The 13,351-nt window shown below is 39.7% G+C and overlaps 1 protein-coding gene across 4 annotated transcripts in view; it reads left to right on the forward strand.

Moving 5' to 3' along the window:
* The first annotated feature begins 402 nt into the window (after positions 1 to 402).
* The window catches only part of MORF4L1 (mortality factor 4 like 1), a 36,347-nt gene continuing 23,398 nt past the window's right edge, over positions 403 to 13,351 (forward strand). Inside the window, exons 1-3 of one of the 4 annotated variants that reach the window (XM_074232517.1) lie at positions 403 to 526; positions 4,107 to 4,153; positions 9,971 to 10,038. In XM_074232517.1, coding sequence (XP_074088618.1) covers positions 487 to 526; positions 4,107 to 4,153; positions 9,971 to 10,038 — 155 coding nt within the window. In that variant the 5' untranslated portion in view covers positions 403 to 486. The remainder of the gene's footprint in view (positions 527 to 4,106; positions 4,154 to 9,970; positions 10,039 to 13,351) is intronic. The other 3 variants (XM_074232516.1, XM_074232519.1, XM_074232518.1) reach the window with 3 other exon arrangements.

The following is a 13,351-nucleotide window of genomic DNA, read 5'->3' on the forward strand; positions in this document are numbered from 1 at the left end:
GTAGGCGGCTTTGGGGCCCGGTATACAGTGGGCGGCATTGGGGCCCGGTATACAGTAGGCGGAGGTCGGGCCCGGTATACAGTAGGCGGCATTGGGGCCCGGTATACAGTAGGCGGAGGTCGGGCCCGGTATACAGTAGGCGGCTTTGGGGCCCGGTATACAGTAGGGAGGTCCCAGTTCTCTGCCTCTGGTCGCGGCTCCGCCCACCTCCGGCCCAGGCCCCGCCTTTCCCGGGTTGAGTGACGGGTGGGGCGGAAGCCGGCGCCTCCCCTCCCGGCGTGCCTCGCGGCGGCCCGCGGTCCGCGCGTGCGCCGCAGAGGCGCGCTCCCGCACTGCGGCGCCGGCCGGCCGTGCGCGCGGCTCTTTGTGCGGTGCGGCCTGCGGTGTCCGGGCTGGGCCGGGGGCGGCGCCCACGTGACGCGCGGCTGGGCGTGGTGCGGGCGGCGGCGCGGCGGAGCGGGAGGCGGAGGCGGCAGGCCTTCATAAATGGCGCCCAAGCAGGACCCGAAGCCCAAATTCCAGGAGGGTGAGTGCGGGCGGCGGCGGGGCGGGGCGGGAGGCCGCGGGGGCCGGGCCGCCCCGGGGCCTTCCCGTCCTGTGGGCCGAGGCCTGGCGCGGGGCCCGGATCGGGGGCCGTGAACTTGGCCTTGGTGCGGGGGGGGGCGCTCGGGGCCCCGGATCCAGCCCGGACCGCTGCTTTGTGCAGAAAGGGAAACTGAGGCCCGCGGAGGCGGGAGCCGCGGCCCAGCCACGGCGTGGGGGGCTGGTCCGGGGGGCCCGGAGGCGCCGCCGCGCCGCCCCTCCTGCCGCCCCCTTCTCGCTTTGGGGAGGGGCGGGGCCGGAGCGCTGCGTCCTTGACCGGGGGTCGGGCCGCGGGGGGGGGGGGGGGGCTCCCCTGACATGGCCGCCGGGGCTCACCTTGGGCGGATGGTGGGGGGCGGGGGCCGGGGGGCGGGGGCCCGGGGGGCGGGGGTCTCCCCTGACATGGCCGCCGGGGGGCTCACCTTGAGCGGATGGTGGGGGGCTGGGGCCGGGGGGCCGGGGCCGGGGTCGGGCCGGGGCCGGGTTCAGGGCCGGGCGAGAGGCGCACCCCAGGGCGGGCCCGGCCCCTTTGCTTGGGAGCAGCCCGAGCCCCCAGCGCCCTTGAAACCCTGGAGCCGCTTTTGTTCTCTGCCCCGGCAAGAGCCCCCCGGGTGGTCACTGCCCCCCGCCGTCACTGCCCCCCGGGCCCGGCCCGTCACTGCCCCCAGTCTCGGGGCCCGCAGCAGCTGCCCCCCATGAGAAGGCGGGCGGCGTCAGCGCCTTGGGCCGGGGGCCGGGGGGCCGGGGGCCGGGGGGCCGGGGGGCCGGGGGCCGGGGGCCGGGGGCCGGGGGCCCGGGAGCGGGCCTTGTGGGGAGCCGCTGTTACACTAGTGGCCAAGGACGCGAGTTCTCAGCCCACGGCAGCGGAGGGGAGGCCGGCCGGGGCGGGAGTGGCCGCAGCCTCGGCCGACCTTGACCTAGTCTTGAAATTCCCCCTTGTCCTTTTGTTCCTGGGCCGCTGTAACGTTAGAGGAGCGCGGGGAGGGGCCCAGGCTTTAATTGGGATAAGGAGGAACTCCCCCCCCCCCCCAGTTGTGGGTCTGCCTCGTCTCTGCAACTTGTATTTTGAGGCTGTTTCCCAGAACATGGAGAGTGAAGGGACTTTTTCAGGGCTAACCAGCTAAGGGTGTGGTAGAGGCAGGGCCAAAGTTTGGGCATTCTTCCCTCCAAGTTTGACAGATCCATTCTTTCACTGTTGTCTTACATTATTAGAACTAAAGTTCCTTCAGAGTTTCATTGTTTCACTCTTGGTGAAACATTAGTTCCTAATGATCAGTCTACGGCCGTTGTTTTAAACTACAGGCCTAGCAGGTGGCCTTACTGGAAGGAAGGTCTGGCTTCTTGTCCAGGGATGCTACTTGTGTGTGCATTGGTAAAGTCACTTCTTAGGTGGGCATCCCTTGGCAGTCTTTTAGTTATAAAGGTCTCATTCCTTTGGAAAGGGGAAGTTACTAAATGGTTTCAAATAAAACAAGGGATTCAGGTTTCAAACACATCATTGAAATGGATGGACTGCTTTCTGTTTTGTGTGGTGACAACACTCACCTGTTTAGTGTGTAGGTGGTGGGAGGTGTGGGCAAAGAACTGAATAAACCTTAATGCAATACACTGAATTTACCTATTAGGGATTTCAGATTCAACTTGACATCCTTGAACTGAATTGCAGGATGTGGGAATTTCAATTGAATGCATATTAATTTAAATTAAATATTTTGAATTGAATTGTAGGAATTTATGTACTATCATTACATGTACAGCAGGACCATACTGCAGAAGATTTTGAAAGCCAAGAACAATGGTTTAGATTTGCCCTTTGTAATCACAAACGCCCAAATGTATTTCTGCAGAATTTTTAGAGGAAAGCATGAGTAATTAGTCATCAATGAGATAATTTACAAGAATAGCTTGAGGGGGTTAGTAGGATCTTTTAATATTAATGTGGAAGGATGTTAGGTGGCAAAGTGGCCCTGGAATCAGGAGTACTTGAGTTCAAATCTAGCCCCCAACACTTAATAATTACCTAGCTGTGTGGCCTTGGGCAAGCCCCTTAACCCCATTCGCTTACAAAAAACTAAATATATATAAATATATAATATATATTAATATGGAAGCTAGCCATCTTAAACCACAATTAGTACACAGGTAATATATGACTAAAAAATTTACTTGCTAAATAAAGCTGGGAATTTCCAAATTTTCATAATTTTTTTATAGTAAAGAAATTTTATATATTCCTTAGAACTAATATTAATACAAAAGATCAATTTGTTATCTTATTCCAAAAGTACCTACTATTGGAAAAATGTTGTGTTTCCAGCCTTTGGTATTATGCATATCATACCGACCTGGGAAATAGAACAAAGGGCAAACACAGGGCATTCAAAATGAAAACAAATTTTCTAAGTAAACTATAAAGACATCAGATTATATTCTTAAAAGAGAATTCCATAGATTATTTGTCCCAGTGATTCTCCAGATAATGTAAGGGATAAAATGCAAGGGAGGGTGACATTCTAAATATAAGGATTGTAGGGAAAGCTCAGCAGAACAGACCTGTTAGAGACAGTTTGCTAGCCCAGATGAATGTGAGGGTGGGGTTTCAGTTATTAATCTACCACTGTGTGAATTTGCACACAAATTGGTTGACTTCTCTGGGCTTAGAGGACCTGGGCCAGTTAACCCTCATGTTCTCTTCTCACTCAGACTGTTTTGATCTAGGTTTTATTGTGTGTAAATTCAGCACTCTTGGTCCTGACAAATAGTTTTTGGTACATTGTGCTTCACTGCTTTGAAGAACATTGCAGAGAGAACAATAGTTGAGCCCAATACCCTAAATGTAGTTAGTGCTGTAAGAGCAACTGGGGGTGCAGTGGATAGACTACATAATTTAGGGGTAGCAGCTATTCTTGCTCCTAAGATTGAACTCCTAAGATTCTCTACTTGATCTACTCGGGAATATAGGAACAAAAATGGAATCAAGAGAGCATAGACCAGGGTTGGAGATACAGAATTCATCTCTAATTTTCATCTAATTTTAGGCTTTCAGATCTCATCTGACCTTTCTATAACTGCTTAGCTTTTAAAATCCTGTCATGTGGGATTCATATGGAATGGGGTTCCCTTGAAAAACATGACATATCAAAAAAAAAAAGCAAAAATGAAATTCTAAGTGGAAGGGCTTTTGGAAGAGAGATGTTGAAGTTGCAGTATATAGATTGTATCACATCACATTTAGGTGATGATTGTGAGAAAGGTGGATTCTGCTCATGTGGCAAACTAACAGTTTCAGGTATAGAAACTGTACCTTTTTTTGTTTGTTTATTTCATTAATTGCTGAAAGTCTCAGATTCTTGTAACAGAAACCTGCTCATTTGTAGTTATGTTTGAAATCTGACCTGAAATGTTGATGTTCCCCTTAGCACTGGAGGCATAGCACAAAGCATGGGAAGTTATTTTATTTCATTGTTCCTTATCTTGAACCTATGCAATTGTGAATTAATTGAATACTTTGAAATATTTTACAGGTGAACGTGTATTATGTTTTCATGGACCACTCCTTTATGAAGCAAAGGTATGGAACCTCTTTTTCTTTTACCAGGTTCCTGGGAGCTACTTCTGATTAATTTTTCTTAATAGTTTTTCCCTCTGAATTCTCTTTTTACTTCTTGCTTTGGTAGAATGCTTTTTTTTCCTGCTTCCTTTTATTTTCTTAGCTTCTTTTCTTCTTTCTTTAATCTTGTCCCTGCCAGGCTATTGAAGGAACGGCATTAGAAAGAACTATAGGAGTTGTAAGATGGAGGCAGCAAAGAGTTGGTTTTTAGAATGTAGAAAAAGCATGTGAGCTGCCTATTGTTAGAAAGCTGCCATCTTTGTACTTTATTTTTCAGGTTACAAGTCAGAGCTTAGAGTTTAGTTGTATATGTTCGTGTTAATATACAAGCAGATGTTAGGTAAGTCCTTTGTTGTATAAGTTAAATATAAAGGCTGGCATTGGAAAATTAGTTAAAGCAGTATTTTTGACTTTTGATAAAAGTGTAGAATTCTCCAAATTTTGAACTGTCTTGGCTTAAGTTGCAATTTCAGTTTTGTTTTCCCTCTATTTTGTAGTCAGCACTTTATACTCAGTGGAAACAAACTAATTGTACTAGTAAACTTTTTTTTATTACATAAATATTTATTTTCCAATTAAATACAATAGTAGTTTCTACCTTTCATTTTTTTGGTAAGGTTTTGAATTTTACACATTTTCCCCCACCCTCCCTTCTCTCCCCTTCCCCCTCCCCCAGAAGGCAGTCTCATAATCTTTACATTGTTTCCATGCTATACATTGATCAGAATTGAATGTGTTGAGAGAAAAATCATATCCTTGAGGAAAAAACAAAATATTAGAGGTAGTAAAATTATGTAGTGTATATAAGGTAACTTTTTTTTTTTAATTGAAGGTTATAGTCTTTAGTCTTTGTTTAAACTGCACAGTTCTTTCTCTGGATACAGATGGTGTTCTCTGTCTCAGATACTCTAAAATTGCTCCTGATTATTGCACTGATGGAATGTGCAAGTCCATTAAGGTTGATCATCACCCCCATTTTACTAGTAAACTTGAGTGAATCTCATCTGTATATTTATTCCATTTAACAGTGCAGCAATTCATAACTTTTCATCCTGTGTGGATTTTGTTCATGTTTCCATATAGCTTCTCTAGAGGACCTATCAAAAGAGGAAAGTGAACCTGATTTGAAGTCTCTTTAAGATATTTTAATATCTTACGGAAAACAGTGCTGCCCTTGGACTGTCCATATATTATATCTGACTCATGAAACATAGATGATTTTTTTCGAGTCACAAAAGTCCTTGAAACAGTATCTTTTTGAACCACTTCCCATGTGCAAATCATCACTGATAGTATTACAGCTTAGTTATACCCAATATGTTCTTTTTCATTGCCTTTTGGATCACCTGCAATTATGATTTTTTGGCATTGTACTGTTCTGTGATTATACCTGTGTAACATTGCCCAGAGAATATTAGTATGACTAAGTTGGTCTTTGGTTCCTAATATAGTTGGGACTCATTAGAAGCATTTTCCTGAATGAAATCTTCTTTTTTTTTTTTTTTCCGCTATTCACCTCTGGGTCCTCCATTGTTACCCATCTGCTATGCCTGTCCAAGATTTGTTTTATCTTTTTTTATGGGTGATGGATTTGATGGACTACCAACATTTTAGTATTATGTGGACAATAGCTACTTTTTAATCCATTGTAGATTACTTAAGTAATCTCTTTTGAATGACTCTGGATCTCAAAAAATCAGATCCTCTTAGTGGGCCATCTAACATGGAGTCATCAACAGATGTAGAGCTCACTAAGCTCACTTCTTATAAGGCCACATTTCACAGTAGTTGTTGATATTGTTAATGAACATATTGTTTCCTGTTTTATACTTTACTTAATGTTTATACTCTCAGTTTTTTAAGCAAAAATCTTTGTGAAATCGTCCTTTCAAAGAATCCATGCATGATCATTACTTTTGTGATGAAAACCTTCTTGATGGTAGTCTTTTAAGACTCTTTTGCTTTGACAAGTGGGTCACATAAGAACAGAGAGAGAGCCTTGTAATTTTCCCAGCTGATTACATAGATGAGTAAAGACTGGGGTTGCTTGTGAGTTTCTGTTTTTATATGTGTGTGATAATGTTATCCATTCTTTGGACTTCTCTCTTTCCTTTTTTCATTCTCCTTTAGCTATCTTGAAAATAATTTTTTTCAAATTCTAAATTATTTTATCCCCATTAAGTATTTCTTCTGCATTTTTTCTGGTCTTTAAAATTTCATCTTCTTTGGCTCCAACTCCTATAATATCTTCAGGTCCTGGAATCTAAATGTGTTATTTCTGCTATTTATAGTGAGAAGGCATGTAAAAAATACTCAAGAGATCTGCCTCACTTCACTCTGTTTATTCCTCTATGTATTTAGGGTATCTGCTTCCCACTCCCAGGGTTTCTTTGTTGAACATGATAGAGTTTTTGCACCCTCACTTTCCTTCCCTTTGTCTTGTGCATTTTATCATGGTGAACCCATTAAAAATCCTTGGTTATCTTTCCTGGTATTTTGTAGATGAATTTATTTTCTAAGGTGTGATGGTATCCTTGGCTTCCTTGTTAAGCTTTATTGTTTATCAACATAAACTCTGGATTACATGCCTGCTATGTAAAAGGTGCTGTGCTAGGTCCTGAAGGGACACACGCCCTTTTCTCAATAAGTTATACTAAATAGGAAGAAGATTATGGTCACAAATCACTGATGAAAGGGAGAGAGAATAGATGCCAGTGGTGGTGAACTCTTAAGGTGTAACTTCCCTGCTCATTGGCTGAAGTAGAGTGGAAAGAGAGGGATTTATGAGAATGGGCAGTTAGAAGACCTCTCAGCATAAAGTTCAAAAAAATCTCAAGTATATTTGGCAGAGAAAGGGAAACAACATTAGCAAGGAAAGTGATGCTCTCTACTTCTCATTCCCAGCACAATCCCCTCTAAAAAAAAGTGAAATAGAAAGGAATGGGTTTTATGCAACCACTTCCTTAGATTAGTAGAGATGTGCAAGATGGCCTTGATTTTTTTTTTGGTTTTTTTTTTTTTTGCAAGGCAAATGGGGTTAAGTGGCTTGCCCAAGGCCACACAGCTAGGTAATTATTAAGTGTCTGAGACTGGATTTGAACCCAGGTACTCCTGACTCCAGGGCCGGTGCTTTATCCACTGTGCCACCTAGCTGCCCCAAGATTTTGCCTTTTATAGATATGTGGGTTGATACAGTATTTGGCTACAGACAGTATGTGCTATGTTAATTCATTTATTACCTACCATGTGTGTAAAAATAACTTCTCTTTGTAAATTGTCTCATAAATAGCATGACTAAAGTAATTGATTTTCAGAAGTTTTGAATGAAAACATCCAAGCTCACTACTTTGTAGTTGAATTTTATATAAGTTGTATATTTGTACCCTTAGAATTCTGAAATTGCTGCAATCAAAACATCAGAAACTTCATGTATTCTGTTTTTTGTTTATGTTATAGGCATAAATATGTATCTTAATGAGACTTAGAAAGTTGATAAGTACATGTTCTATTGATTCCTTTCGTGTTATTTTGTTACTTTAATACTAAATTTTCAAATTTTTAACTAGTGACAAAAAAATTAAAATTTTTAGCTACAGCTCTTTTTTTTTTTAAGGTTTTTTTTGTAAGGCAAATGGGGTTAAGTGGCTTGCTCAAGGCCACACAGCTAGATAATTATTAAGTGTCTGAGACCAGATTTGAACCCAGGTACTCCTGACTCCAGGGCCGGTGCTTTAGCCACTAGTCCACCTAGCCATCCCGCTACAGTTCTTTAATTGGAATGTCTTTTAAATGATTATTTGAATAGTTGGTTCTATTGTTATTTGAAGAACTTCATCTGAAGGTGCCTGAAACATTGTCAAATAGAAGCATCCCAGTATGAGAACTTGTTTCTCTAGTAGGACTAGCAAGATTAAAGATATGTTTTAAAAATTTACCACAGTTGGTGAAATTGTAAAATAAAGTTCCCACTTATTGCAAAACTCATAATTTGATTGCTGATTATTCTAAATAAGTCCATTGGAAATAACTAGAATTAAAAAAAAAAACAACTTACATCTTTTTTAAACTAGAGAAAAATCCAAGGTGTCTCCAAAGTGTTAGTGAAGTTTTAACTTTTTGAAGGTTCAGTAGCATAAAACTTAAGATTTTGGAAACATTTTATATATATATATATATATAATCAGTTTGAGTTAGTAGTATAGTATATCTACATTGGTGGAAAAGATACTCTTTTTTTTCTTTTTTTCTTTTAATTTATTTTTATTAAAGATAAAGATATTCTAAACATTTTAAATTTTAGTTGAAACTTGTTCTCAGTAGGGCTATGGATAGTGAAAGTTTTTTCTTTTCCCACCAAATAGATCAATGAAATCAGGGGGAAAATATCCAAAAGATATTGATTAGTAATTTTGTAATTTGAAGGTTGTATTCTTTACAAAAAATGGAGACATTTGCTTTTTCAATGTCAAATGTTTTGAAAATGTTTACTTATGCCTTTTTCCCCCCTGATTCTAATGGGACAGAAATATCAAGATAGGGGTGGCTAGGTGGCACAGTGGATAAAGCACCGGCCCTGGAGTCAGGAATACCTGGGTTCAAATCCAACCTCAGACACTTAATAATTACCTACCTGTGTGGCCTTGGGCAAGTCACTTAACCCCGTTTGCCTTGAAAAATCCCAAAAAATAAAAGTCAAGATAAATTTTTGTGTGTTGATGTCTCTTCTGCCCTTAGCCTGCCATGTTTCCCTCTGATTACTTATTTTTGTTAACTCTTTATGTAAATTGACTACTCCTAGTTACCAGACAACTGAATTTGTTCCCTCTGAACACAATGAATGGTATGGCAATTTTAATTCTTAAAATATTGACATTCTTGACTTCTTTACCATTTTTTTTCTCTTATGCCCTCACATTTGCCTGTTTTGTCTGCCCTATGTTTTTTGGTAGCACAAATCTTGCTATTAACTCGATATCCTGCAGTGATATTTTGAGCATAGAATTAGTTATTTTAAAAAACAACCTTTTTACAATGTAAAGATTGGTAAATTGCCTTCAGTGGGGGTGGGGGGAGGGAAGTAAGATTAAGGGGAAAAATTGTAAAACTCAAAATAAATAAAATCTTTACAATTCAAAAGAAGCAACCTTTTTTCATATAAGTTTTTTCGTAGTAATTTTAGTTTTGTTGACTGCTCCTGTCTCGACAGAATGTTTTCTTTTAAATTATGTTTATGATTACACTTTAATTCCCAGTAATTTAAAAGTGCATGTGGTATTTTAAGGAAATCAGCATATGACTTTTTTCCAGTTAATAATTCTAGAATAATTTTGACTTTTTTCATTCCATTGTTTTATTTTTTAAATTTTTTTTAATTGTGTTTTGAATTTTACAATTTTTCCCCAATTTCGCTTCCCTCCCCCACCCCCCCATAGAAGGCAGTCTGATAGTCTTTACATTGTTTCCATGCTATACATTGATTAAAATTGAATGTGTTGAGAGAGAAATCATATTCTTAAAAATAAAATAAAATATAAGAGATAGCAAAATTACAAAATAAGATACTTTTTTACATTATTTTAAGTAAAACTGATTTCTTACTACACTGAAATTTGCCTGATTTTATTGACTATCCTTTAAAATCTTTAGGCTTACTAAATTAGTCTATAGACTTAATTCTTAATTAGCAGTCTCTCTTTTAAAGACTCTGAAGGCTTTAAAATAATTTAGAAACTTTTTAAAAATGATTTTCTGAGTCAATTGTTTTCTTCTTTGTTTCAGTGTGTAAAGGTTGCCATAAAGGACAAGCAAGTGAAATACTTTATACATTACAGTGGTTGGAATAAAAAGTGAGTATTGGAATTCTGCACACAATCCAATTCCCCCCCCCCCCCCCTTTTAAGTCACAAAAGAGTTTGGATCATGAACTGACTCAAACTCAAGTTTCTAGAAATTTGATGTTTTTTATAAATGATTTTAAACTACAGTATTTTTATACTGCAAAGGTAAACTGTAATGCACTGAAAAATTAATAGCAAGCAAATAAGGAATTTTTAACCTTTTCATTTATTTATAATATACTTAATTCTTTGAAGCATGAATTAAATGTTCACTAATCTAGGAACCTAGTTGCTTGATTGGCAATAGTTTACTCATTGAGAAAAAATTGCTTGATTTGGGAATAAATGTGTTTGTCTGTCTAATGTAGTAACAGTGATCCCAGCCTGTTCTGTTCTATGTTGGAGCTTTAGTTATATAAGATGTACACTATATGCACGTAGAATGAATATGAAAGTTGGATTCCTAACAAGATAACTTTTTTATCCTTGTGTAGAAGGCTCCTCAGATGATTGGAAACATAAACTCCAGGTTCAGCTTTTTGGCTGCTATGTTAGTTTATAGCTTCTCCAAAGTGGATCAGAACTCTGTGGCTCCAGAGAAGAGCATTTCCATTTTATATCAGTAGTATGTTAAAAATGGTCTTTTTCAGACAACTGACAGTCCTGTGCTACGTTGGGATTGCAGCTCTATATTAATGAGGCAGCTACAATGAGAAAACCAACTTTCAGTTGAACTCTGCATCTATTTCTGTGTAGGCATAGTTTTAGCTGCCATTGTAGATATGTGCTGTCTCCAGAGACATTCTCTGATTTCATTCTTTTCCTAAAATGAGAAACTCTAATGCAGGTCTTTTTTTTTTAAAGTCATATTATGAAAGGTGACCAAACTATTAAAAAAAAAAAAAGATTAGGTCAGCCCACATCCATAATGTTACTATTAGACATTTTCAGGACAAGATTTCAAACTGGGCACTTTTTTGGCATGAGACCTTTATAGGTCAGGTGTAGAATCTGAGCCATCCAGGGCTATTTCTCATCTTGAGAATTGTCTTCTGTGGGCTTTAGATAGCAATGAATTCATGTGCCTATGGATCTTAGACTCAAAAATCCTCCTCAGCAGTTTTGGACTTTGCTCAGGATCATCTAGATGTTATTTTTAACTCTCCAAGATGATGGAGCCACCTGTAATTTCTTCCCTCATGTGCTATTAGATTGGTTAATTTTATTTAATCAGCAGAGTTTTGTCCTTCAGCTCCAAAGCAGTTCCCTTCAGTAAGGCATTTGTTGTCAGCTGTTTTTCTGTAGTGTTGATGGCTCTTGTCAGGTGTTTCTTGGGATCAGCATCATCATGCATTTGTGTCTCTATATGTACTCATGGAAACAATTATTTGTTTCCTCTGTGAATCTGTCAGGCCTGTGGGATTCCTTTTGGAGAAGCTTGGCCTTGGTAGGTGCATGTGGTAGCTTGTGGTCAGAGTGGCAGTGTTTTCCCTGGCATAAAGTATTTTGCATTTCTGTCTTTTGGTTTTATATTTCTTTGCCTTGTGGGCCCCTGGACCAAACAGGTTTGTTTCTGGAGAATTAATTTCTTAGCATAATGATAATTTGGCAAACAATCTCACTCTTAAATCTTCTATTCTATTGGAAATTTTTTGGAGTTCCTGAAAGGATATCTTACATATTAGATTTAGTTAACTGATGTTAATATTATAGAAAGAGAAAAGAGGATTCTAGTTTTAAGGATGTGTGATTGTTGCCTGTAGTGTAAAAAAAGTTTCTTAAATGTGACCTGGGAGTGGGTTACATTGTCACAACTCTAGTATTAAGCTTTTTTTTTTTGTTGGTTTCCACCCAAGTGTGCTTCCCAAAACTACTTTACTGCCAGAAGTTCCCTCTCTTGCTTCTTGGAGGGGTTAAGGTCTAGCATCTTTCAGGATTATATTGCTGCTTTTGCTTTGAACTTGTTAACAAGTACTAGACTTTTGAAAGTATGTTAGTTTTTATTCAGATGACATTTATTAGACTGACTACTTTTCATTATTGTCTTTATGAAGCCAATCCCAAAGTAATATTTTCATTATTCCCAGATAGTAGTAGTATGGTACTTGTTTTTATGGCGGCTTGTGAAAACTACTTAAGATGTTTAATGATCTAATTAAATGAATGTCTACTTATTTCTTTGATTAGTGTTTCTTTAATTGTTAAAATATGTAGTTTTGTTGGGGGGGGTTTTCCCTACACCTTTAGTTTCATTGTTATGGTATATTCTGGTGTGGAACTTATCTCCATTAGTATAGGTCTTACAGATGATTTGAATGTAATGTAATTGTTGTCAAATAGTAATATGTACTAATTTAATCCATTGAAAACAAAGTTTAGCCAGCAACACCGAGCCGTCATTTAATATCTGGGGAAACAACTTGGCGTTTCAGTTTTTTGGCCTGTTAGATATAACGTTTCTGTGTCAGTAAAATGTATACTCCAGTTATTCCATTATCCGATAGACTCTACTTTTTAATTGTTTAACCTGTAAATTCTGGTATATTGTCTCATATAGTATGTGGTTTTCTTGTAGATTGTCTTCTCCTTATTTGAAAATTTAATGTTGATATGTAGATGTTGCTGTTTTTCCAGAATTGGAGTTTTCTAGTGAGAGCCCATTAGCATTCAGATAGTCAGGAATGCTTTAGAATCTAGATCAACATGAACTTGCAGTGAAGTGGAGTTTCCCTCCAGAAAAACAGTGTTATTTTGTGCTTAAAATATATACAAGAAATCAAAGAATGATGAATAATAAATTCATGGTTTTGATTTATTTTTATACCTAGTAAGGTTAATTGTTTAAGTAGTTAGACTTTCTGCCTCCTTAGAGGCATGGACATAATGTTGGATTTAAACTTGGAGACTGGTAATCATATATATATTTGTGAAGGTTGTCAGCCCTAACTCACTTTTGGTGCTGACTATTCTCCTAAGAATATGCAAATAGGAAGCTCTGTATTCTTCCTTGTTTGTGAGGATTTGGCACATATGGTCTGTAGGTGTTGTACAACTTAGAGCCACATTGAGGGAATCGGGGACTGAGCAGTGAGGTCATGTCTGTGTCTTGTTCAATCCTAAGGAAGATTTCAAGGTGAGAGAGGAATCTAAATTACCAAGAAAAATTAGGGCTGTAGATGTGGCTGAGATGTTTCTTTTTTTTTTTTTAAGTTTTTGCAAGGCAAATGGGATTAAGTGGTTTGCCCAGCTAGGTAATTATGATGTGTCTGAGACCGGATTTGAACTCAGGAACTCCTGACTCCAGGGCTGGTGTGCTCTATCC

The sequence above is a fragment of the Macrotis lagotis genome, chromosome 4 (assembly GCF_037893015.1).
Source record: "Macrotis lagotis isolate mMagLag1 chromosome 4, bilby.v1.9.chrom.fasta, whole genome shotgun sequence".
NCBI lineage: Eukaryota > Metazoa > Chordata > Mammalia > Peramelemorphia > Peramelidae > Macrotis > Macrotis lagotis.